The sequence below is a fragment of the Rutidosis leptorrhynchoides genome, chromosome 1 (assembly GCF_046630445.1).
Source record: "Rutidosis leptorrhynchoides isolate AG116_Rl617_1_P2 chromosome 1, CSIRO_AGI_Rlap_v1, whole genome shotgun sequence".
Lineage (NCBI taxonomy): Eukaryota > Viridiplantae > Streptophyta > Magnoliopsida > Asterales > Asteraceae > Rutidosis > Rutidosis leptorrhynchoides.
The window spans coordinates 614,362,882-614,388,311 of record NC_092333.1 but is presented as its reverse complement, the minus strand read 5'-3'; the positions used below and the strand labels follow the sequence as shown (position 1 = coordinate 614,388,311).

Genomic DNA, 25,430 nt, shown 5'->3' with positions numbered 1-25,430 from the left:
GAATCCTTGCCGGATTAGAATTGACAATGAAAGTACCTGAGACAACTTCGTTCGATTGTTTGGCTTCATCATTGGTCATCAAATAGTTGCAACCCCTCGCCGTACCCGCCGCCTTCTCTAACCGCTTAACATTATCATTGCGCAACTCGGGACACTCGGGCCTTTTGTGCCCTTCTTTACCACAATTGAAACAAGTAAATTTGGGTGTGGAAGGCGAGTTGGGGCAATCACGAGAGATGTGACCTTTTTGCCCACAAGTATAGCAAGTGGGTACATGACCACCGGAGCCACCTTTCTTCACACTGTTAACACTTTCGAAGCCCTTCTTGTTCTTTTTGTTGGAAAAGCTCGATTGACTCGAATTCTCGAACTTCCTCTTTCCAAAAGTAAAACCACTCTTTCTCAACACAAGCGCTTCAAAACCCTTCGCCATATTGAACAATTCATCAAAGCTCTTCACCACGTTCACACTAATTTTCTCTTGATAATTATCATTCAAGATCTATAAAAATCTTCCTTCAACATCTTATCGTTCCCGACATACTCCGGGAAAAATTGGGTCTTGGACAAAAACACGGATTTGAGAGTGTTCAAATCCATCGACCCTTGCCTCAAGGAACGTAACTCGTCCTTAAGCCTAGTAAGATCGGCCGGAGTTCGGTATTCATCGAAAAACTCTACCTTGAATTCATCCCAAGTAAAATCCATGCATTGTTCTTCACCATAAACTTGGATTTTCACATCCCACCATAGCTTAGCGTCACCCCTTAACATGCTACAACCATACCTTGTGTTCTTATCAAGAGGACATTCACAAATACGGAAAGCCCCCTCCATATCGGAGATCCATCGGGCACTCTTGAGAGGGTCTCGTTCACCTTCAAAGGTGGGAGGTTGAGAATCCTTAAAATTCTTATAAAAGAAGTCCCGTCTCCCCACATTATCCTCTTGATGAACGGCCTTCACTTGCTCCTTGACTACATTGACTAATTGCTCGTCAATCGTATCTAGAAACATTTTCTTAACATCCTCGAGGAACTCCACCTTTTGACGTTTAAAGATGGCCTCAACTTTGGCCGTGAACTCAACGTCCTCACTCGTACCCCCATTTTCGGTGTCGTGTCCGTTTCTCATCTTCATTCTATAAAACGGAAAAAATTAAACAACGAACGGAACAAAAGGACATAACACGTATGCATATACGTATACCCCACACTACTCCATCTTACTCAACAATCGTCGTACATTACTTGTTTGACACGATTTGCATCCGTAACAATGGTAGCTAATCATTGTTACGCGAACACGTCGCATTAACTTGTTAGTACAACGTCCATCTCGCTTGATGATTGCTAAACACAACACATATCAATTAGCACGAGGTTAATTCACATAAACCAAAGTACTAACCATTCCCGATTAGACCCAAAGTCCTACAAGTCCCGCATAAAAGCGCATGCACAATAAAGTCTAAGTCTAGGCACCTATCTCAAGTCGCCTAAATCCCTTAGACCATGCTCTGATACCACTTGAAACAACCCAACCCGTATTCCATACGATAAATTTTTTTTTTTTTAAATAATACACATTTACGCGCCAATTAAATATGTAACCATTCCACACGTTCGTTGGAACATACAACAAGTTTTAGTGTTTACAAAAGGCACAAAGGCCATTAATGAATGATGTACAAGTTTGACCAATACAAAAATGATAGTTTTAAACCAAACAACACATCGAGCATGGTTTGGGACTAAACTACTCAAAACGCTAGGCCAACTTCCAAAAGCTCCAACAAAACGTCATCAAAGGACACCTAATGCCCGATAACCCATTTGCCTTTATCCACACCTGCATCTAAAAAGATAAACAACGAGAGGGGTAAGCTAATGCTTAGTGAATGCAATAATTATACATACACATATATAATATATCTACTTGCAAACACTTACACAATACCGTACACAAGCTAGCAATTCGACAACCATGCAAAACATTATGCATATACCAATAACCGCAATTCACATTGAGCTAGCAATAACAAAAGCATATAGTTCATATTTAAGTATGCTAATGCACAATTCATACAACCATGGTTAACCATCGTAAAAGGAATGGTACTCTAATTTCCCATTGGTGTTCATAACAACCGTTAGTGCACAACACATATATCACTAACCCTTGGACAACACATATCCGTTTATAAAATCGTTAGTGTACAACACATATAACACTAAATCGGACAACACATATCCATTCATAAATCATTAGTGTACAACACATATAACACTAAATTGGACAACATATATCCGTTCTTAAAACCGTTAGCGTACAACGCATATATCACTAACTTGGACAACACATATCCATTTCTACAAGTAAACACATCATATACGTACATGTATACTTATTCCACTCACCTTGACACAAGGATGATGATTATGCACGTCCGAACTTCAAGGCAATGTACCTAATTCATTAAGTACACATTCAATACACCAACTAGTGGAATTAACCACATTACACATACTTGAGCATTTAATGACCCAATTTGCATTAAATGACCCAACTACCACAAAACCGTCCATAATTGGCCAAGACTCAACTTTAATCACTAAAGCTAGTGAATTAAAGTCTGCTAACCTCAACTAACGTAACTTAGGGTAATTTCATACCCAATTCACCCAAACTAGGTCAACATTACTCTTTTGACCCATTTTAACATTTACACATTCAAACTTAGTCAAACATGACCCATTTAACATCTCTTTCAACTTTAAACAAGTGTCTTGATGCTCAACAACACAATTTACACTTAAAATTCTCATTAAACAAGACCAAACCCTAGATTACATCTATTTAGGGTTTTCCTTTCATCACATGACCCAAGTTCACCCATTTTAACCCCAGATGGGTCATACAAGTCTCTAGTGGCCAAAACCCTAACCATAAACCAATTAAAACGCAAATCATAGAGTTATGACTTACCAAGACTACCAAAGTGTAGCTAGAGATGCAAGGAACAACTTTAACACTTGGGTTCGGGCAAGATTCAACCTTCCTCTTCACTAAAACAAGCTTTCTCACTCTTACAGTATCACTCTCTCTCTAACTTTGTTTTTATTTAATTGGAAATGAATTAAATGAGAAAGAGATAAGGTTGGATCAGCATTTACTCCCCCAAAACTGGCCCTATGTGAAAAGACATCAATGCCCTCAAAAGATTCCATTTAAAATGGACAAAAAAGTAAAATAGCGACCTCTGTCGCGTTTCGCGACACCTTGTCGCGTTTCGCGACACTCAAACGCGATAACCTTGACAGAATCCAGGATTTTGACACGTCGCGTTTTGATGCGACTTGTCGCGTTCCGCGACGTACTGGGTCGCGATACACCTGCTCCAGACGCGACAACTTGCCAGTAACCACACAACTTAAATTTTTAAACACCAAAACTCTACAATATCGAGTATAGATATGAAATTAAGCGTACACAAGGATAAATAAGTATCCTTAAGTCACATTCGGGAGGAACGAGATGTTACATGTCCAAACGGGTCCTCAACCTAAGTCAAATAGTACTAAGTCAGTAAATCGTCCGAATAGGTTTAAAAGTATGTAAATGTCTTAAGGGTCATCATCACTCATCATCAAACAAAAGGCGTAAAGTAAGTTTCGTTTATGAAAGTAGTTTAAAACAAAGGCTGACTTCGATCAGTCACCACGGCCTCTACCCTTACTGAATTAAGGTGAGACCAGTGGCCATGGCTCAGTATATGAGTCCTTTAAGTGTGGTAAAATTTACAGAAGCAAACTCGTCTTCGTTTGACCGTGGCGACGGTCTAAGTGCGAGTAGGTCAGAAATTTCTGCACAACGTTAAAGGACATAGTGACGATTGGAGGGCCATAAATCCTAAACCGTAACTCGAATTAAGACGAGTCCTATATGAAAAGTTATCTACTCGAACGGAGCTATTTGAAAATCATAATCACAACAGCCCAGGTCTTACTGATCAGACCCAGAATACAGAAAACAGACAGGTCAGTAGGTTCCGGTGGTTCTTGGTGTTCGATGCTTATCACGGTTCTCATCCTTGATGCATGTAGCTTCAAGTGTACAACTCGTTGATGTGTTTGCATCATTTTCACCAAGGTTTGACCATCATAACCCAAGTGCAAGTCTAAGACATGAAGCACAACTCACTTAAGAGTTGTATGAAGTTTGATGAACCAAAGTTACATCAAAGTCTTAGATCTAACACATACATGAACTTTAAAACTAATAATAAGTTACAAACTTGAAAGTGAACTTATGAAATCAAGATCTTAAGTTGTAGAACATAGTTCTTAGTTTGATCTTGAAGATCCAAGACTCAAAAGTCTAGATCTAACATAAGTGTACCAAGTTATAATAATAGAAAGTTTACTTACATGTTCTTGAACTTTTTAAAGTTAACTTTAGTTCAAGATTAATGAGATCAAAGTTAACTAGTAACATTTGACCAATAACAACCAACAAACATGAAATTAAAGTACATAATACAAAGAAATAACTAAGTAAACAAGTAAAAGGTTCATGGTTGTTCATACTTTAAAGATTCAAACCAAAGTTTGATCTTTAAGAAAGTAAACTTTAAAGTTTGCTTCATGAACTTCAAGTATGAGTTACAACACATGAACTTCCTTTCTTTAAACAAGTATTAAGTGGAGATCATAAACTAGAGAGTTTATGTCTTGTATGTTCTTGTTATAACAAGATAGATGAAGAATCAAACTAACAAGTTTTCTTCTTAGAAGATCACAAGTAAATAACAATAACAACTAGTAACTACATGTATTTAAACATTAAGCAAGAACAAGTAAACAACAACAAACAATGATGATGATTAAGGGTGTGTAATTCGATTTTTGTAAGAAAAGAAGAAGAGAAAAGAAGTTCCATTTACTTACAAGAAAGAAAGAAACCTTGAGAGAAAAGAGAGTAAAAATGAAAGCAAGTAAAAGTGTGTGTGAAGTGTATGAAGTTTACAAGAGTACAAGCACATAAGTTTTCAAAATTTGAAAGTAAAAACCCACTCCCCAAAGGCCTAAACCTTCGGCCAGCAGCAGAAAAAAGAGGGGAGGGAGAAGTTTGTTGGTCACTAGCATGTAAAGCTCTTTAAAGTTGGTTATTAGATGGTTGCATGCATGGGGATAACAAGTAACTAGCTAGTAACAAGATTCTTAATGAAATAAACTAACTAGTTAGTCATTAAATGGACTACTTACATGTGGTGATGGGCTAACTAGTCCACTTAAGGGTGTAGGGTGGGCTTATAAGCCCATGTTCAATCATAAAGCCCAAGTATGTATTAATTAACAAATAAATCCAATTAAAGCTCAAGTAACTAACTAATCACCATAGTTAATTAAAATGATTAATAAAACTTAATCATGAACGTAAATAATACTTGAAAATATTATTCGTAAAAGTTTCGTGTGTCACAAAGACGTTTCGAGCAATTAAAGTCAAGTACGGGCAATCATGGCAACATGTAAATGTAATAACATACATTCGTTAAATCACACGTATTAATAATAAACATTATTAATAAATAAACGTTGAAAAAATAAGTCGTGTCGGAAACATTAAATCATATCGAGAATTTGGTTCAAAATAAGTCGAAATTTTTCCGGGTCACCACAAAATCAAAATTAACAACATAATGTTACTTTATAACCCTTATCATCAAAATACATACAAAGTGTTCTATAACCCTTATCAACAATTTCTTCCGAGTTACTCGAATCATAACTCTCTTCTTTATATCCTACAGTACCATTCTAATCCTTTTTTAATCCATGGATCTTTGGTACGATATAAAAATACCATCATAATAAGCTACAAAATAACAAATAAACATCAAATAAATCTTATAAAAAAATTAAACTCAAATACAAATGAGTTCGCAAGAACAATAACTCAAACTTAATAGTACAGTACACTTTACATACCTCAAAAATGATATAAGAAAAATTAGATGCAAGAGCATTGAACTTCAACACTTTGTTAATATACAAAAACAGTGTGTTTGACATTAGTACTATAAACTAAGTAAAGAAAATGATACGGAGTATATATTAAAAAAATGACCATAAGCTAAAGTAAAGAATCTAGCTGTTTAAACGATGAGAACCTAATAAGTCAAATAACCTACCATGCATTCTATGTAGAATGTACTGGTCAATTGAAAAATGTCAATCTTTTAGTTTGAATATACAATATGCTTTCTACAATACCTATGTTAATACCTTTCTATTTTTCATTTCGTATTGAGACAACTTTTAATAGTGTAGAGCAAAAAGAAAAGAATGGCTAATTGATCCATCTATCTATTAAATAGGGAATTAGATAAACATTTAGTTTGAATCTGAATTCTATAGTATAGTAACATTAATCAGTCAAGAATGCCAATGACCAACAACAATAGCAACATATAACGCACGTAACACATATAATCAAATTAACAAACTTCACATAGCATGAACACTTGTCACACAAAACAGATAGCGAATTCAAGCAGAATAATTAATATTCAAAAAGCTAAAAGAACATAAAAAAAACTTACCAACCGTAGTTGCAATTCAGATACACACCCACAATAACCTACAACGAAATGATACATTAAAATAACACAAAGATTAAAAAAATGAATAGTCAAAAGGATACGTGTTTGATTAAAGTAATAGCAATAGTTCCACTGGAAAAAAACTGATTGAATGTTCTTCAATTCCTTACAAATTAACATAAGAATGAAATAAGATTGGATAAGTAATCAATCCTTTACGATCCATCCGATCAGGAAGGTTCGTTATGTAAAAAGTTGTGGTAGGTTTTTTTCAATTTTGATTCATAAGGATTAGGAATTGAGAGATTGTTACCGTTACGTACCTTGTAATACCAACCATCCTATTCTCGGCGATAAACCGATCTGCCTCCCATGATCTGCCGCCGATTAGCCGGGGTGAAAACCCTAAACCCTAAATCTAAACCCAAAGCCTAAACTCTAAACCCTACACCTTAAACCCTAAACTCTTCTAAATCCTCTGTTTTAAAAACTAAATCTAAACCATAACCCTAAATCCTAAGCCCTAAAATCTAAACCCTAACCTAAACCCTAAAAGCTAACCCTAAACTCTAACATAAACCATAAACTTTAAACCCAAAACCCTAAACACTAAACTCTGAACCCTAAACCTAAACCTACAAATAAAGCAAAACTTAAACCTAAACATAAAGCTAAACCTAAACCTAAACTCTTCACACTAAACCATAAAAGCTAAACCCAAACCCTACAACCTAATCCTAAACCCTAAACACTAAACCATAAACCCTAAACCCAAACCATACAACCTAATCCTAAACTCTACACACTAAACCCTAAACTTTAAATCCTAACCCCTAAATTGTAAACCCTAAACCTAAACCTATGTGTATATCAACATATTCTGGAATTTATCTTATAATGCAATAAAAAGATGGATGCTAAAGGCACTAGCTAGTCAAATTGGTAATGTTTTTTCGTTACCGAGTCACTCTGGTAAAGTCATAGTATGGGTCAATTATTTAAATAAGTCATAAGTAACCTATAATGTATTTCCGCCATTGTTGTACAATCTGTTTAAAACATGCATCATTATATTAGTACTCGAGGTTAAATTTCTTTACCATTGTTTTCACATACCTAGCATGAGCTTGCCGTAATGATGACCGGATTTCGGAGTAAGTTGTAAGTGTCCATATTGAAACCATTGCGTGGTCATTCCATAGCATTAGTTGGACGAAGTTGTCACTGTAAATGAAAAAACAACCTTCAGCAGTGAATTTACAAGGGATTATAGTAAAATTGTTTTGGTCACATAATTATAAATGCAGTGGTTTCTCATTTGAGGTTTATAATGTCGATAGATCTCCGTTGTTTTTGGCCTTCTTGTGAGTTTCCACTGGTTCTGATTTGGTCGACGACCTGAATACACCCTATGTGGTCTATTGAATAGGGATGCTAGATTTGATTTAAGCCCTTAATTTTGTATCATGTATCAAGATCTACTTGTGATATCAAGATCTACTTGTGATTCGCTTTTCCTTTTCATCGAGATTGAGGATGGAGTCGAAGAACTACTTTCACTGGATGAGGAAGTTGGTATCTAGACACAAATTAGCATGTTTGTGTTAAAAAAATATTTCAATTTGCTCATAACTTGTCTCATTTCCTGGATGTAATAAAAACTAAGTAAATTAGCTACCTTTTGAGCAACTGATTATCTAAAACTAAAACAAAATTGATGAAACTAAACCAAAATTTACATTACACCTCATCACAATTTCAAGAACATAGACAAGAAAGAGCTCAATAAGTTGATAATATAATAAAACTATTATTTGACCTTTTGAGAGAGAAAAAGATTATACTACTGTAATTATTTAATTATTTATTTAGCTAAAGCTAAAACAAAATTGATGAAACTAAACAAAAATTACACAGCACCTCATCACATTTTCAAGAACACAAATAACAAAATCAGAGATCATTAAAAAAATGATGATAAAACTTAAAGTTGTTATTTTACCTGAAGATTGATTGTCATTGTGTCACAAGGAGATGATGCAGCAACGAGTGGATCACTAATTTGACTTAAAAATGACGTTGCTATCAGCATCAAATCAAATCAAGATAATTGAATCAAAACTCATATCCAACCAACCCGTTTTGACACCACCATTAGTATTTAAGCTTCAATTACAGGCAACAATTTTGAGGTTGAAACAACTCCAATTCAAAAGAGATTTCAATAAAGCATACTACTACCTGTGAACAACAGCCCAATCTTTAAAAGTCGCCTAACGTCTACTTTGAATGCATAAAACCTCGAAACTCATTATCCCGAGAAGCAATTTATAAATGTATCTGTGATCACAACTAACGTGGAAAACTATTCTTCAATAAATTATAAGGACTACATAAGTGGGTCAACCTGCACCGGTCAATTTCCACTTGAACAATACATTGATGGTTTCGAGTCCTTTACAGGTTATGTTATTGAAACAAATGATCACAATATCTAAAATGAATGGTACCTTTGAAGTGATGCTTGACATTGATATGTTGATAAAATTTGCACCTGCCTCAGTTGCAACAGCTTTTGCAAGCATTGTTTTACCGGTATCAGGGAGTCCAAAGAGCAGAATTCCTTTACAAGGCTTAAAGTGATCACCTTTTTTGTCCGATTAATGAAAAACGTAATCTATTTAATAACGTGAAACATTATTATAAAATTATAGTTATACTTGTGCTCCTACCTTTGTTAACTGCCCTTTGCAAAACAGTTCAGGGCGCTGAAGAGGTAGCATAACCAGTTTTTTTATAGTTTCTTTAACAGATTCTAAAGCACCAATATCCTCGAAAGTAACACCGAGCTCGTTAGGGGGAATAACTTCAGCAAGGAGTCTTTTCTCAAACTCGTTTTCTGTAACCACATCCTAAACATCAGAGATTAAGATTAGGACCTGTTAAAATTATAAAAATAATTAATTAACGATCAAAAGATTCAAACATCAACTTCAACTTGAGGGTCTTCTTAGAACTTTTATTTTCATTTTGAGTACCTTGCAGTATATCGATCCCATACTCGAGACTACAATCCACATTATGAAACGATAAGCAGAAAGCACTTAAAATGCATCTAGATTATTTATATTTTTCTTTTTAATATCTAATAATTGCGACTTGTAGAAGCGATAATTAGTTCTTATGGTGGAACAGTGCATCAAGGTTGGGGCAATCAAGACCCACACGTTTCAGAACCTGAAATCGCGTAATCAGAATCATTAGAAATGGCAACATTGATATACTTATTTATGAACGGGTCCTCGGAGTAATGTCGAATACATAGGTAAAATCAAGAAATAAAAATCAAGTAACTTCGATATACTTATTCTTCCTGTTCCTGACCAGACCTATTTCAACCGCTAAGAAAAACTCACTTTGGCCATGACCAACCCAGCTATTTTACAACGTATAACTTTACAGAAAATAGATTAACATCATGAAACTGCAGAAAACAAAAGAAAGACATGGCAACACTCACCGCACGGATGCTAACAATATTTGATTGTGATTTCATTTTCTCTATATCACGGTCCAGCTGTTGCTTCCAGTCTGAAAGTAGCAACTCATCCTACCATGATTTCAAAAAAGATAAAATTAAAAAAGCTCCATAAGCACTTATGAAACACCACATAAATATAAAAAGTAATTTTCACTTACTTGGGCATCTGTATAGTCACTTTGTTTGGGAAAAGACGACTAATTTGCTTCATCGTTTTAGGGGCTTCTTTGCTCTTACCATGCATTCTTCCAAAACTATTATCCTGAATAAATTTCAAAAGGTTGTTTTAACAATTTGATGTAAATAATTACAATGCAAACATCCTTTAAAACTATGTAGCATCAAAAACATCCATAAGTAACCACGTGAAATATATGCATATGAGTGTGTAATATGCGTTTCAAAACTGATCAAAATTATTCATTGCATACCGGGAAAGCCAAGTCGAGTAAAGTTGTATGATTGCTACCAAACTTTGTAAGCAACAATCCTCCAGGATGAGACTGCAAATCATGTGCAACTTAAAACTATTAAATATCAAATAGACATATAATGATGAATGTGTGTGTGCGCGCATGTTACCACTTACTTTCTCCTTACGACTATCCATTTCAGTGTTTGAAGCGATGCCAACGACATTCCCAGGTAAACTCTCAAGCTTACTCTTGAATGAAGCATAGACTTCCGGGTTTCCCAACATCGATTTCTCTATATCTTTCACAAACAAAAACAACGAACATTTTTTACTTCCTTCGACAGCAACCTACATAAAACGTGCACTTTTATAATTAGACGTCAAATTTTTAACCAACTTAAGTAGAAAAAAAGTCAACATAATTATTCACGGTTATATAGCACACTGTTTCAAATTATATTATACTATTTTAATAAATTATCACATCAAATGAACTGTACTGAAGATATAATCACTAATAACAACAACAATTGGCCCCTGATTTTTTTTTTAAAGTTTAGAAAATAACCATAGAAAACAACAATGTGTATTCAAACAGATACAGAAACCAAGAAGAAAAGAAAATAGCCTTGAGTCTAGACTTACCGCAAACAGTTCATTGATGGCAAACTTTTCGACATCATCAGCAGAAGAAGAATCAAGGCGCAGCGAATCAGCTGTGCATAAAATTCATAGTAGTTGCCACAATTCTGCTTTTGTTTACATTTCTAAACACAAACCAAATAAATATTAGATATATTCATCATAAAAATAAGGTTATGATAATTGTACACATGATATTTATTTAAGAATAGGATTGTTAGTCATACTTTATCGACTTGATCCCCTGATGTATATCACATCACATAACAATGATTTAGTAAACATAAATTCTAAATCATAGTCAAAATTACCACGTTTAGGAATAAACATGAATCATAATACTCAACTAAATACGAACCCTAGCACGTTGCGAGATGTTAATCAAATGGGCCCTTGTAATTCCTAGTACCTGATTATGTAACAAATAATATATAGGATTTAACTATAAACAAATAGGACTCCATTCTTCATACACACTCATGCCTTCAGTAACCTAATGAGGCAAAACAAACATATGTTAATGTAGGTTCGTATTTTGATTAACAAACTGCAATAGATGGGCCCTTGTTCAAACCGTATTTTGATTAACAAACTTACCACGTTGCGAGGTGCTTCGATTTCAAACCCTAGCACACAGTACAATTGCAAGCGTTTTTTTTTTTTTTGTCTCAACCCCCTTTCGTAACAAATAGAAGGGACGCCCCTTTGTGCGTTTAATCCGTATTATTTAAGGGTATTTTAGAGAGTGTTTATTCTAACTTGATTTATTAGCTAATAAGTTTAGATGATAAATAATAATTATTGGATTAAGAGGTATTGTGAAGTAATTTTTTGATCTAATGGTGATTAAAGTGGTTTCACAAATGAATTATTAGTTAATAATGACTCTTTTTTAATATATATATATATATATATATATATATATATATATATATATATATATATATATATAGGGGCAGGATCAATGGGGAAGTAACCAATCGGGGGGAAGCACAAATTTTTTTTTTTTCATTTTTTTGAATTTTTTTTTTCCGGCATCAAGATCACACGAAAATATGAACATTTAGAAGAGACACTTCGTGATGAATGTTATTATTTAGGCGGGAAAACGATCGACAAAAATAACATTCAAGATAATATTGTTCGTGAAGAATATGAACGTTTTTTTCATGTTTTGTGAAGTAAAATTTAGCCCGTGTTAAAAACTCAATCTAAATCCTAAATCTAAACCCTAAATTTCTAAACTCTAATATCTAAACCCTATAAACCCTAATATCTAAACCCCAATAGCTAAAACTTCAAAATATGCTCGAAAAACACGATAATTATTATATATTACTTCTTCGAGCGTTTTCCCGCCAAAATAAAAACATTTATCACAAAGTGTCTCTACTAAATGTTCATATTTTCATCTCATCTATAATGTTCGTGAACAAAGTTTTTTCACAAAACGAAAAAAAAAAAGTTTTTGCTTCCCCCCGCTTCCCCCCGAATGGTTACTTCCCTCTTGATCCTACCACTATATATATATATATATATATATATATATATATATATATATATATATATATATATATATATATATATATATATATACATTAAATTAAAGATTTTACTAATGACAACTTTAAGAATTATTGTTAACATGCATTGAATCCTTGTAAATAGCGGTTATCACTCACTTTCAAAATGGCAGTTATCAAAATGTACAGAAATATAAAGCATTGTAATGACAGCTCTAAGAATTATCGTTAGCAAAATCCTTAAATTAATAATGTTGATGTAAAAGGATTAAAAATGTCAAAATTAATAATAACCCCACTATGGGCTCTGGTATAATAATAATAATAATAATAATAATATTTAGAGTAGATGAAAGATTATCTACATTTCATCTCACATTCCTCGCATGTGCGAGATTGAATATTGTTTTTGTTGTTGATGTTGTTGTTGTTGTAATAATAATAATTATTATAATAATAATAATAATAATAATATATTAAATTAAATAAAATATAAATATTACTGTATATAATATTAATAAATATAAATATATTATAAATTATATATTATAAATTCGAAATTACAAATATAATATAATAATAGTAATATGCCACCAAATCCACATGGCTGAGTTAGCAGAACATGAGTAGAGATTAGAGAAGGGAATAATTCTAGCCAGTGCTGATTTCAGATAGAAATTTTTTCGTACTAATTATATCTGAATATTATTTTAGTAGTTGTTTAATTTTAAAAAAAAATTACAAATTCAAAAAATATACGTGATTCGAATAGTTAAATTTAATGGTGTCCTATACAATTTAAAGGAAAAAATATAAATTCGAAAAATATATGAAATCTTGTAGTTAAATTTGGTGGTGTTATATGCAATTCAAAGCGTATTTTATACGTAAAAAATTCAAACTAGTGGTGTTCCGTGATCCCACTGGCTATTACATAAAATCAAAGCATCTTCCATCGTAAACATCCGTTGGCGTGTGAAAACACCAAACTTCTACCTTTTTCGTCAACCACTTATAAAAGAGTCTTGTTAAAATGTTTTAAAATTATTTTCTTCGAGAAGAAAAGAACGTTCTTTGTTGAAAAATAATATATAGTGTGAAATTAAGTTTAACTCTGAACTTGATACTTGATGTTAAACTTGAAGTTGAATGAGTAACTGAGTTTTAAGTGAAGTTAAAACGACACACATCTGATCTTCACTAACAACATATATCAAAATGATAATAAGATGACTCACTTACAAGATAATCCGATTAAACTAGGGGTGTTCATAAAACCGTCAAACTACGAAAATCGGCTAAACCGTATCGATTTAGTTAGTTCGATCCAGTTTTGGATATTAGCGGACCAACCGCCGATTTTACAATCACCAACCACAAAACTCGGTCTGGTTTACGATTTTTTTAGACCAACGACTGGTAAACCGGACCAGACCAGACCAGACCAGATTAATCAGTAGAATGAATGTATTTGTTCTCGGTTATTTGAGATATCGTAAGTTATCACCAGCAAGAACTAAAACAGAGCAAAAAAAGAAATTAATATATGTCACCTATACAATGAAATAACCACGCAGGCTTGCATGAGTGACCACCGAGTTGCCCAATGAAGCACACCATCCGGGTTCAATTCCTGGCTATGCCAAATTGTTCAAAAAGGGAGTGTGACTAGAGGGTGCGCATAATGCGCAATTTACCCGGTACCAAGTCTTGCGCTCGGGGGGTTTGATTACCCGAGGTTTTACCTTCTATGGGGAAGCCAATGTGCTCGTTCGTATTAGGGTTTTCTCGCTTACCCAAAAAATCTATACAATGAAATTAAAAATTTATACATAACGAACGTTTACCTAGCTCACATCACTTTGATAAGAAAAGATAAAACAAAATATCTGTTGAAGTACAACAACTCCTATTTACCAAGTATCTGTATTTTTCCATCTAGTTGTTGCTCTGAGTATGATGTTATTCATTCTACAATATAAATACATTTATAGCCAAGTTACCACATCAGTCACTAATAAATTTGCAATCACTAATTAATGAGAATACATTCCCCTGTTAAGTGTCTGGCATAATTTTAAGGTGAAATGTGTTGCCTTACTAGTTGAACATTCAATCCTCTGGCCCAGACATGTATGGTAATCAAGACACGAATAACACAAACTCTTACATAATAGCATCACTCTCCTTTTGAGGCATGTCTCCATGAAAAAATTGTATATTTCATGTAATATACACAAAACAATATGGAAAAAAGAACTCGAAACAGTCAAATCGCTCAAACCGGACCAAACCTTCCAGCAAGACAACCTACTCGGCCTATTCTAGTTTATGTAGAAACTGTAGATGCCAGTTTTGTGACGACCCGAAAATTTCCGACCAAATTTAAACTTAATCTGTATATGATTTCGACACGATAAGCAAAGTCTATAATGTCGAGTCTCAAGAATTTTGAACAAATTACATGGACACGGTTAACCTTTGACTATTCCCGACGATTCACGAACCATTGTGTGTAAATAAACATGTAAATATAAATATATAAATATAAATATAAATGTATATATTATATTTTAAAATACACTTTAATCAATTGGAATTAAAAATATAAAATAAAATACAGAATAATTAAGTTACTATTAAAATGAATATATATAAATATATATGTGATTTTTATATCAAATTAATATGATATGTAGATTGTGATATAATAAAATATATAAAATTAATTAATCAATATATGTTATATTACTTATAATTATTAAATATTACATAGCTAATGATATGTAATAACAACATATAAACTTACTTACAAATTTAAAATCTTACATTATTATTATTATTATTATTATTATTATTATTATTATTATTATTATTATTATTATTATTATTATTATTACTAATAAACCTTATAATTAGTAATAAGAATATGATTTTAGTTATTATTTTGATATCACCAATATTATTATTATTCTTATTATTATTAATAGTAATTTTATTAATAATATTAAAAGTATTATTATTATTATTAAATTCATATTTATTAAATATTAATATTAAGTATATAAATATAATATATAGATAGATACAAAATCAGTTAGGTATCCATTCTAAATTCTGTACTGGCTGTTTAATCCTGTCTCTAATTTGATTCCATGTCAAGAATCAAGTTACCATACAAGTCCAAAATCAGTTGCAAGTTTTAATCATACTGTTTAAAATTTTGTTCCTGTCTGTAAAAGAATCGAAGTCCATCACAGATACACACAAAATACTGTTAAATCATGAATGTAAATACATTATATATATCCATTGTTGGAAAAACTTGATAAAAACATGTGTTTTCACCAAAGTTTGGACACAAATAATTATATGTTCGAGTGACATATAATAGTAACTATTTAGTGAGTTTTGTAGTCCTTGACGAGGGCTTTAAAATGAGTTAAAGAGTGTCCAAAATGGTTTAAATGTGAATGAAATATCGAATCTCAAAGTTGCTAGTTTGGTGCAAAATCTAGAAGTTTTAGTATTTTGTCCCACATCGGTTGTGGGAACAAACCTAAGGCTATAGTTTTCACTATAAATAAAGGCCTTAGGCTTTGAAGAAAAATACACTAAAAATTGTATAGGCATTCTTATACAATATGGGTTTTCTTCTTAGCCACAACAAGGTCTCCCCATTCCAGTTACCTTTCAGGCAAGTGTTCAAGTCCGGCAGTACGCTGCTTCGGACCGGTGTACCCTGGGAATAGACGTCGAATCTGTTTAAGGGAATTGTGTCAAACACAAGCCCGGTTCAACCATTCAATTCGGTTAGATTGTCAAATCGGTTAGATCGTTCTATCTTTTTCCGTTCTTAATATGATTATTTATTATACGTATTGTCTATCTGGTTATTACGTTTGTGATAATATGTATATCTATTTCAGTTTCGTATATATTTTACCTACAAACTTAGATCGTCAACCCGAGGGATTTCTAGCACATGGACAAGAAAGGAAAGTGTGTAAACTTGTTAAATCTTTATATGGATTAAAACAAGATCCTAAACAATGGCACCAGAAGTTTGATAATGTCATGCTTGATTCAGGATTTAAAATCAATGAATGTGATAAGTGTGTGTATGTGAAAGACACACCAAGTGGATATGTTATCCTTTGTCTATATGTAGATGATATGCTCATTGCTGGTAGTAATGAAAAGATGGGTGTTTCATACAAAAAGCTGAGTAAAATGGGGACTTGTCCCACATCGACCCAAAGAGGGAAATTTGGGTTGTATATAAGCTTTTGACTTCAAGCTATGTTGTGAACTTGTGTACTTGTGTTCTACTCTAACACCTACGTGCGCGCAGGGGGGTGCATAAAATGGGATTTGGGCTTGGATTTCTCTGATCCAATGCATGCCCGCGCGACATGCGAACACGAATGCAGCTCCGAAATTCTGGGCCAGTGCGAGCCAGTTTTGCAATCTATTTTTTTGAAACCAAAAATGTGTTTACCTTATCAACCAAGAAAAGGGATTTTTCTTGTCCACCAAGAACAAATCTTTTCCTTATTTGTTGATTTTGTAAATTGTTTCCGGTTTTAAAAGATAGCGTTTTCAGTATAAATACCAAGGCTTTGGTATTTAGAAAAGACACACACACAAAAAACACAATGCAAATTTACCGAAAACCTTCACCTACGAATTCAAGTTTCCATCTTCTTCTCGGATCAACTTCGGTCTCCCCGTTTCCGGTTGTTTTTCAGAATGTCTTAGTCGGATGCTACCGCCTTGAATAATGCTAAGAATGATGGTGGAATTGTTGCACCGCTACCTAATGACGTTGTTTCTCATGCTGAGAAACCTGAAAAGTTCACTGGTGTGGACTTTAAACGTTGGCAGAAAAAGATGCGTTTTTATCTGACCACGTTGAACATTGCGAGGGTCTTAACTGAAACCGCTCCCCAACTTATTGAAGGGGATGCTCAAACTGTGAGCGCGGTTGAGGCATGGAAACATTCTGATTATCTGTGCCATAATTATGTCTTGAATGGTTTATAGAATTCTCTCTATAACGTGTACTGCACAACAGAGACTGCCAAAGAATTATGGAAGTCTTTGGAGAAAAAGTACAAGACTGAAGATGCTGGTACCAAGAAATGGGTAGTAGCTAAATTCTTGGATTTTAAAATGGTTAACTCAAAGACTGTTATGAGTCAAGTCCAAGAATTGCAAGTCATTATTCATGACATACATGCTGAAAAAATGGTAATCAGTGAGAGTTTCCAAGTTGCAGCAATAATTGAAAAGTTACCACCAAGCTGGCTTGATTTCAAGAATTACTTGAAACATAAGCGAAAGGAAATGACTGTTGAAGACCTTGTGGTCCGTCTTCGCATTGAGGAAGACAACAAAGTTGCTCTTAAAATGAGCATTACCCCTAGTTCAGCAAAGGTTAATATTGTTGAACATGGTCACTCCTCAAAAGGTAGCAAGAGTAAAGGAAAGACTGAGAAAAGTAACAAGGGGAAATGGTTCAAGTTTGGACCTAAAGGTGGTGTTGCCAAAAAAAGAAAGGTTTCTCTGGCAAATGCTTTAATTGTAACAAGCCGGGTCATCGTGCTGATGAGTGCAAGAAGCCAAAGAAAGAGACTATCCGACAAGCTAACATGGTTGATGATGATGCTGACAACCTGGTTGCTATGGTTTCTGACCTCGCTATTATGGTTTTCGAGATTAATCTGGTTGGTTCTAATACCAGAAAGTGGTGGGTTGATACTGGGGCTACCCGTTATGTGCGTGCTGATAAGAGTCTCTTTAATACCTTCAAAGAGATTACTAGTGGAGATAAGCTGTTTATGAGAAACTCTGCTACAGCTGATATCAAGGGTGAAGGAAATGTGATTCTGAAGATGACTTCTGGAAAGGAACTTACTTTGACTAATGTGTTGTATGTTCCTGAGATTCGTAAGAATCTTGTGTCTGGATGGTTATTGAATAAGTTTGGCTTTAAACTAGTGTTTGAGTCTGATAAGGTCGTGTTGACCAAAAGTGGTGTTTATGTTGGTAAAGGTTATGCCCTTAATGGCATGTTTAAGCTAAATGTAATTGTTATTAACAGTGAAGCTAATAAAACAAGTACTAGTTCTGTTTATTTGCTTGAGTCTTCTAATGTGTGGCATGGTAGACTAGGTCATGTTAATTTTAATTCCATTCGTCGCTTAATTAAATTGAATTGCATACCAACTTTACACATTGACTCAAAATATAAATGTAAAACATGTGTTGAAGCCAAATTAACAAGATCATCCTTCAAATCGGTTGAACGAATAGCCGAACCCCTTGATATGATCCACACTGATGTGTGTGATTTGAAATCTATTCCAACGAGGAATAATAACAAGTACTTCATTACTTTTATCGATGATAGCATGAAGTACTGTTACGTTTACTTATTAAAAAGTAATGATGAAGCAATTGAGAAATTTATTGTTTATAAAAATGAAGTTGAGAATTAACTTGAACGGAAAATCAAGGTTGTCCGCAGTGATAGAGGTGGTGAATATGTTGCACCTTTTGCTGAATTTTGTGCGCAAAATGGCATTAGACATGAATTCACTGCACCTTACTCACCCCAATCAAATGGCACTGCTGAACGAAAGAATAGAACCTTGAAAGAAATGGTGATATCCATGTTGGCGTGTTCTTGTGTAAATCAGAACATGTGGGGGGATGTCATTCTATTGGCAAATTATCTTTTAAATAAGATACCCTAGAGGAATCGGGATAAAACCCTAAATGATTTATGGTGAAAAAGAAACCATTCTATGAATACCTCAAAGTGTGGGGGTGCCTAGCAAAGGTAGTTGTTCCCTACCTAAGGAATAAAAGATAGGGTCAAAGACTGTTGACAGCATATTTATCGGATGTGCTAACCACAGTAGTGCTTATCGCCTCCTTGTGCATGAATCCAAGATTTTGGATATACACAAAATTTCGATAATAGAATTGGGAAACGTTTCATTCTTTGAAAATATATTTCCATACATTACAAATTACAAATGAACGTGAAAGTTTGTCTAGAATAGACGATGTAGGTGTTGAGGATGGGATACCTAATGAGTTAGTTCAAGAGGAACTAATAGAATTAAAGGAACATCCTCGATAAATGGCATATACTGAATGTATAAAAAGATATACGTGATATTTAAAACCCTCTTAAATGGTATATTTAAGGCTGTGTTTAAGTGAATGGAGACAGTTTTGTCATGATACAAGGGATATGGTATGACATTCCTTGTGAGAAAAGCTATAGAGAACATGAATGATGCGTCTTATATTCTCATGCTTTGGACTTGAAGTCTATATAATACTAGACTTAGACTTGTTAATAATGATCGTCTGCACGATCAATTAACAACTAATATTGCACTATGTTGAAAGAATTCATATGTGGAAATATAATTTGAGTGCGAGAACTTTGTTAAGTTTTTTAAATTCGATGTCTCTAGGTCAAACCTAGAATATGACTAAGAATTGCTTAAATGTGTTAAAATATAGATCACAAAAGATGTAAATCTTATGTGTGGCATTTGAACGCTTCATTTATTAAAATCATATTAGATATATATGATTATGATATCAAGTTGCAGCATTAAAAGGATGAGCAGTAACCCTTGTTAGTTGTGTAAAATGAACACAAATAACTTTAAAATGTGGGGGTGTCTTGTATTTGATATCAAGAACATGAAACATGATAACGCGTTTTAATGTATCTAATGAGTTTGTACTAGATCCGACTTAGCATATGTTGTAAGCAAGCTAAGTAGATACAAGAGTAATCCAAGTACATCTCATTAGAGCTAAGTCAGTAACAGATATCCTGCAGTGATCAAGGGACACTGTGATGCAAGCTAGATATCTGATACGAATGATTCCAGAGCGACAAGTGGGGTATGTATTCACACTTGGAGGTGCGACTATATCGTGGAAATCGTTTAAACAAGCGGTTATTGCTAGATCCAGGATGGAATCAGAATTCATCGCTTTAAATAAAGCTGGTGAAGAGGTAGAATGGCTATGTCAATTCGTTAAAGATATACCAGATGGCCTAAGCATGTGTCGGCTATATGTATACATTGTGATAGCCAATCGGTGATTGGTAGAGCTCATATTACAATGTGTAATGGTATGAATAAACATATGAGACGTAGACATAATAAAGTACGACAACTAATCTCTAAAGAAATTATCACTATTGATTATGTGAAGTCAAAGGATAATGTTGCGGATCCGCTGAAAAAAGGCTTAAGCAGAGAGTTAGTGTATGATTCGTGCATGGGAATGGGACTGAAGCCCATGAAAGGCTAAGTTTATATGAAGGAAAACCTATCTCAGTTGACTGAAGATCCCAAGATCTGAGTTCAATAGGACAACCTACTTGTATGAACTAGCGACGATCACTGTGGGGGAGATAATTACTAAACTAGCATCCCTACACTTTTAAAGGGAGTTTACTAATTAAGAGTAGACTTCCTAGTCCATTCCTAAAAGTGACAAGTAAGAGGATAAGCCTATGGCTTTTAATGATTCAACTGAAATAACCATGCGTGGTTAGTCAGTAGCCATTCGGTGGTGAATCACCTATGTGAGAGAGAAGTGGGGTCGCTTCGAAGAGTATTGTTGGGGCACAATACTTGATAAGCTCTCGCAGAACCAGGCTAATGTTCATGACCATAACGAACATAACTATGAGGACTTGAAGTTGTCAGGGAGAGTCTTGTGTGAAGCGTATTGTCGCCTACACAAACGACATACGAGTTCAAAGACATCGCCTTCTACTCAGAGCCAGTAGACTAAGTACGTTTTCACAAGCGAAAGTTCAAAGGGTAACACCTACTTATCGTATGCAAGATTCAACCACTGAAACTTAATCGGAATATTGTTGTTTCTGAGATCGATCTCCATTCATGTGGGGGATTGTTGGAAAAACTTGATAAAAACATGTGTTTTCACCAAAGTTTGGACACAAATAATTATATGTTCGAGTGACATATAATATGTTCGAGTGACATATAATAGTGACTATTTAGTGACATATAAAATGACTATTTAGTGACATATATAGGCATTCTTATACTATATGGGTTTTCCTCTTAGCCACAACAAGGTCTCTCCGTTCCGGTTACCTTTCAGGAAAGTGTTCAAGTCCGGCAGTACGCTGCTTCGGACCGGTGTACCCTGGAAACAGACGTCGAATCTGTTTAAGGAAATTGTGTCAAACACAAGCCCGGTTCAACCATTCAATTCGGTTAGATTGTCAAATCGGTTAGATCGTTCTATCTTTTTCCGTTCTTAATATGATTATTTATTATACGTATTGTCTATCTGGTTATTACGTTTGTGATAATATGTATATCTATTTCAGTTTCGTATATATTTTACCTACATCCATATCTGCAATTGAGGAGAATTAAACAGAAAAATAAAGAAACCCATCATCTAAACCTCTGTTCTTACACTTTTTGGTCATATATCAATTTCGAACGAATTTTCAAAATATGTTAATGCAATCTTGTTAGGAATCGTCTATCTAAACTATCTGTAAGTTTTCAATCCTCAATTTTTTCTATTAAATTCTAATTTGAGAGTCAAAGTTTTGGTTTTAAAAGTCAACTGAGTATTCTTGAATCAAATTCGAGTTTGTTTTGATGTTTCCAGTTAATTTGATGATCCATAAAGATTATAGGAATGATTTGAAACACATTTCATGTTGTAATCATAATCTATAATATTCTTAATTTCAAAACCAACTTTTGAGCTCATGTGTTCGTGACAGTGATATACACTGAGTTGAATTCGAAACAAATTTCAAAAACTAAAAATGCAGAGTTGTTAGGAATTATTTACTTAAACTTCCTGTAAAATCTCAAGTTCCAATTCTTAATAACGAATTCGAATTTGCGAGTCAAATTTATTTTGTCAAAAGTCAACCAATTTGTTCATCGAGAAATTAGAGCTCGTTTTGATGTTTCAAGTTCAATTGACGATTCCAATAGTTTTTAGGAATGATTTGAAACTAATTTCGTGTTGTAAGAATTGTCCAAAACGTAATTGAAATGGAAGAACATTTTTTTTTTTTGGAACCTACTAGCTTCAGCAGTAGGCTCAAATTCAGTTTTTTTTGATTTTTTTTTTCAAGAACACTTTTATTTTTTGTTTCATGTTTGTTTAAAAGTCCTAAAACCATTTTGATGATTGACTATTAAAAATGAAGTTGTTTGGTCGTTTGATTCCAATGAAGAAGATGATGAGTATTGATAAATTTGGGTTAAATATATATGGTTATAGATATAATCAAGAAAGACAGAAATGGCAGAATGGTTTGAGGGTGTTGTGTGTGAGCGAGAGGTCTTGGGTTCAAACCTTATTTGGGGCATATTTTTTTAGAAAAGCTTTGGAAGGTAGATTTCTTTACCAAAATTATTATTATCATTATTATTGTTATTGTTACTAAAATTATAATTTTTATCATTATTATTGTTACTAATATATGTATTATTACTATTATTATGATTAGGATTATTATTATTACCAAAATAACACAAACTATTATTATTATTACTCATATTGGTATTAGTATCATTATGTACTTATTAGTATTATTGGAATCATTATTAACATATGTATTATCATTATTATCATTATCATTTTTGTTATTAGTATTATTGTTATTAATAAAGTTATTATTAGTAGGACTATTATTAGTGAATCATTAATATCAAGACTATCATTTTTAACAAATAAATATTTTGTACATAAAACATACTTATTACATATATTATAATTACATTAATATTTCACATAACTATATATATCAAATCTATTAACATTATACTTACATATAACAAAACAATTGATTTTTAGATATAACACTACACATATATGTAGATATATAGATATTCTAAAATGAATAAGATAATAATTATCTTAAAGTAATATATATAATATATAAGTTAAGATATAAAAAAAATATAAATGAAGTATATGTTTTTAATAAAATTTGGTATACAATTTATATAAACTATAAACACATAAATAATATATACTTAATAAAGGAAATTATGTGATTTCCATTATACGTTTTAATAGATATACAATTGATATAGGTTCGTGAATCCGAGGTCAACCCTGCTTTGTTCAGTTTCATCGTGTGAATATTTTTACTACAAAATATCGTATCGTGAGTTCATTTGATTCCCTTTTACCCTTTACATTTTTGGGACTGAGAATACATGCGCTGCTTTTACAACTGCTTTATTAAATGCTTTTGAAATATATTTGAACTGCGAATACATGAAATGTTTTTATAAATGTTTGACGAGATAGACACAAGCAAAACATTCCTCGAATGAATTATTATGCAGACAGAAGTTCTGCGGATTATTATTGAATTATGTGGACGTGATAATTGCCACCAATTGATGAATATATTTTCCCCTGATTATTATTGCTTGGTAACCTAAGAATTAGTAAACGGGTATGGCCCTAATTCACGCGAATCCTAAAGGTAGCTACCAGGTTTAACACCCCCACCCAGAATGTTCACTAGACGGAAGAGCTAGTGGGCGTGGTGTTTAGTACTTCAAAGTTTATATATTATACAGACGATAAGTTCTGTTTTGGGGATATTATTATGCGCATTATATGTTAAGGTCGGTTACCAAGCCAAGCTATGAAAGCAAAGTGAATGTTATGTATCGAGAGAATGATTTTTATACACAGGTTGTGTGTATTAGTTTTTGTGCACGAGATATGTGTACGATTATTAAAAATCGCGGGGCAGCCTACGGGGGAGAAAAGGATACAAACCTACTCTGCTAAGCATTATGAAAAATGGTTTCGTACACGAGATAGGAGTACTATATTTAAAATCTTGTGGTCTATCAAAATGATGAATTTTAATGTTTACGATAAACCTATGAACTCACCAACCTTTTGGTTGACACTTGAAAGCATGTTTATTCTCAGGTATGAAAGAAATCTTCTGCTGTGCATTTGCTCATTTTAGAGATATTACTTGGAGTCATCCATGAAATTTTTCAAAAAAACGTTGCATTCGAGTCGTCGAGTTCAATCAAGAATATTATTAAGTCATTTATAGTTGGATGTATTATGAAATGGTATGCATGCCGTCAACTTTCGATGTGATGAAAGTTTGTCTTTTAAAAACGAATGCAATATTTGTAAAATGTATCATTTAGAGGTCAAATACCTCGCAATGAAATCAACTATTGTGAATCATTATAATGTATATGAACGGGTCCTTTCAGTTGGTATCAGAGCGGTGGTCGTAGCGAACCAGGTCTTGCATTAGTGTGTCTAACAGGTAGTTCTTAGGATGCATTAGTGAGTCTGGACTTCGACCTAGTAATTGTTAGGTTATATTAATGAGTCTAGACTTGAACCTGGTCTGCATATAAAGAGCTTTGATTACCATTCTTTGTCGAAAAATATCTGCTTATCAGTCTCGACACGTCTTATTGCAATTATTGCATAGATGGTGTACAGAAAAATTCATATCACATCACATTAAACCTTGTCTGACACGTTTTCTTAATTTCCTCCGTAATCTACAGGATCTTCTGTACTCTATTTAGGTATTCTATGTAAATAGAATATCATCCAATATTCGAAAATCATTTCATATCAAAAACT

At 33.4% G+C, this 25,430-nt stretch overlaps 1 protein-coding gene and 1 long non-coding RNA gene across 2 annotated transcripts; both read right to left on the bottom strand.

Moving 5' to 3' along the window:
- Positions 1–8,490: 8,490 nt before the first annotated feature.
- On the bottom strand, positions 8,491–9,406 carry LOC139885208 (uncharacterized). The gene is made up of 3 exons (XR_011771954.1): positions 9,340–9,406; positions 9,118–9,254; positions 8,491–8,848 (listed from the first exon to the last, which is right to left on the bottom strand). It is a non-coding gene; the product is annotated as an uncharacterized lncRNA (long non-coding RNA).
- Positions 9,407–9,551: 145 nt separating this feature from the next.
- Positions 9,552–11,431, bottom strand: LOC139885197 (uncharacterized). Its single transcript, XM_071869140.1, has 5 exons — positions 11,209–11,431; positions 10,738–10,911; positions 10,580–10,651; positions 10,307–10,410; positions 9,552–10,217 (listed from the first exon to the last, which is right to left on the bottom strand). The coding sequence occupies exons 2-5, from the start codon at positions 10,846–10,848 to the stop codon at positions 10,169–10,171; spliced, it is 336 nt and encodes a 111-aa protein (XP_071725241.1). The 5' UTR covers positions 10,849–10,911; positions 11,209–11,431; the 3' UTR covers positions 9,552–10,168.
- Positions 11,432–25,430: the final 13,999 nt, after the last annotated feature.

What these genes read in the sequence shown, in the direction of transcription:
- LOC139885197 (XM_071869140.1), bottom strand. Translation starts at nt 10,848, where the DNA reads ATGTTGGGAAACCCGGAAGTCTATGCTTCATTCAAGAGTAAGCTTGAG. An exon ending in TGGATAGTCGTAAGGAGAAA is followed by an intron (nt 10,652 to 10,737) that starts GTAAGTGGTAAC and finishes CATGATTTGCAG; the next exon opens with TCTCATCCTGGAGGATTGTT. An exon ending in TACTCGACTTGGCTTTCCCG is followed by an intron (nt 10,411 to 10,579) that starts GTATGCAATGAA and finishes AAATTTATTCAG; the next exon opens with GATAATAGTTTTGGAAGAAT.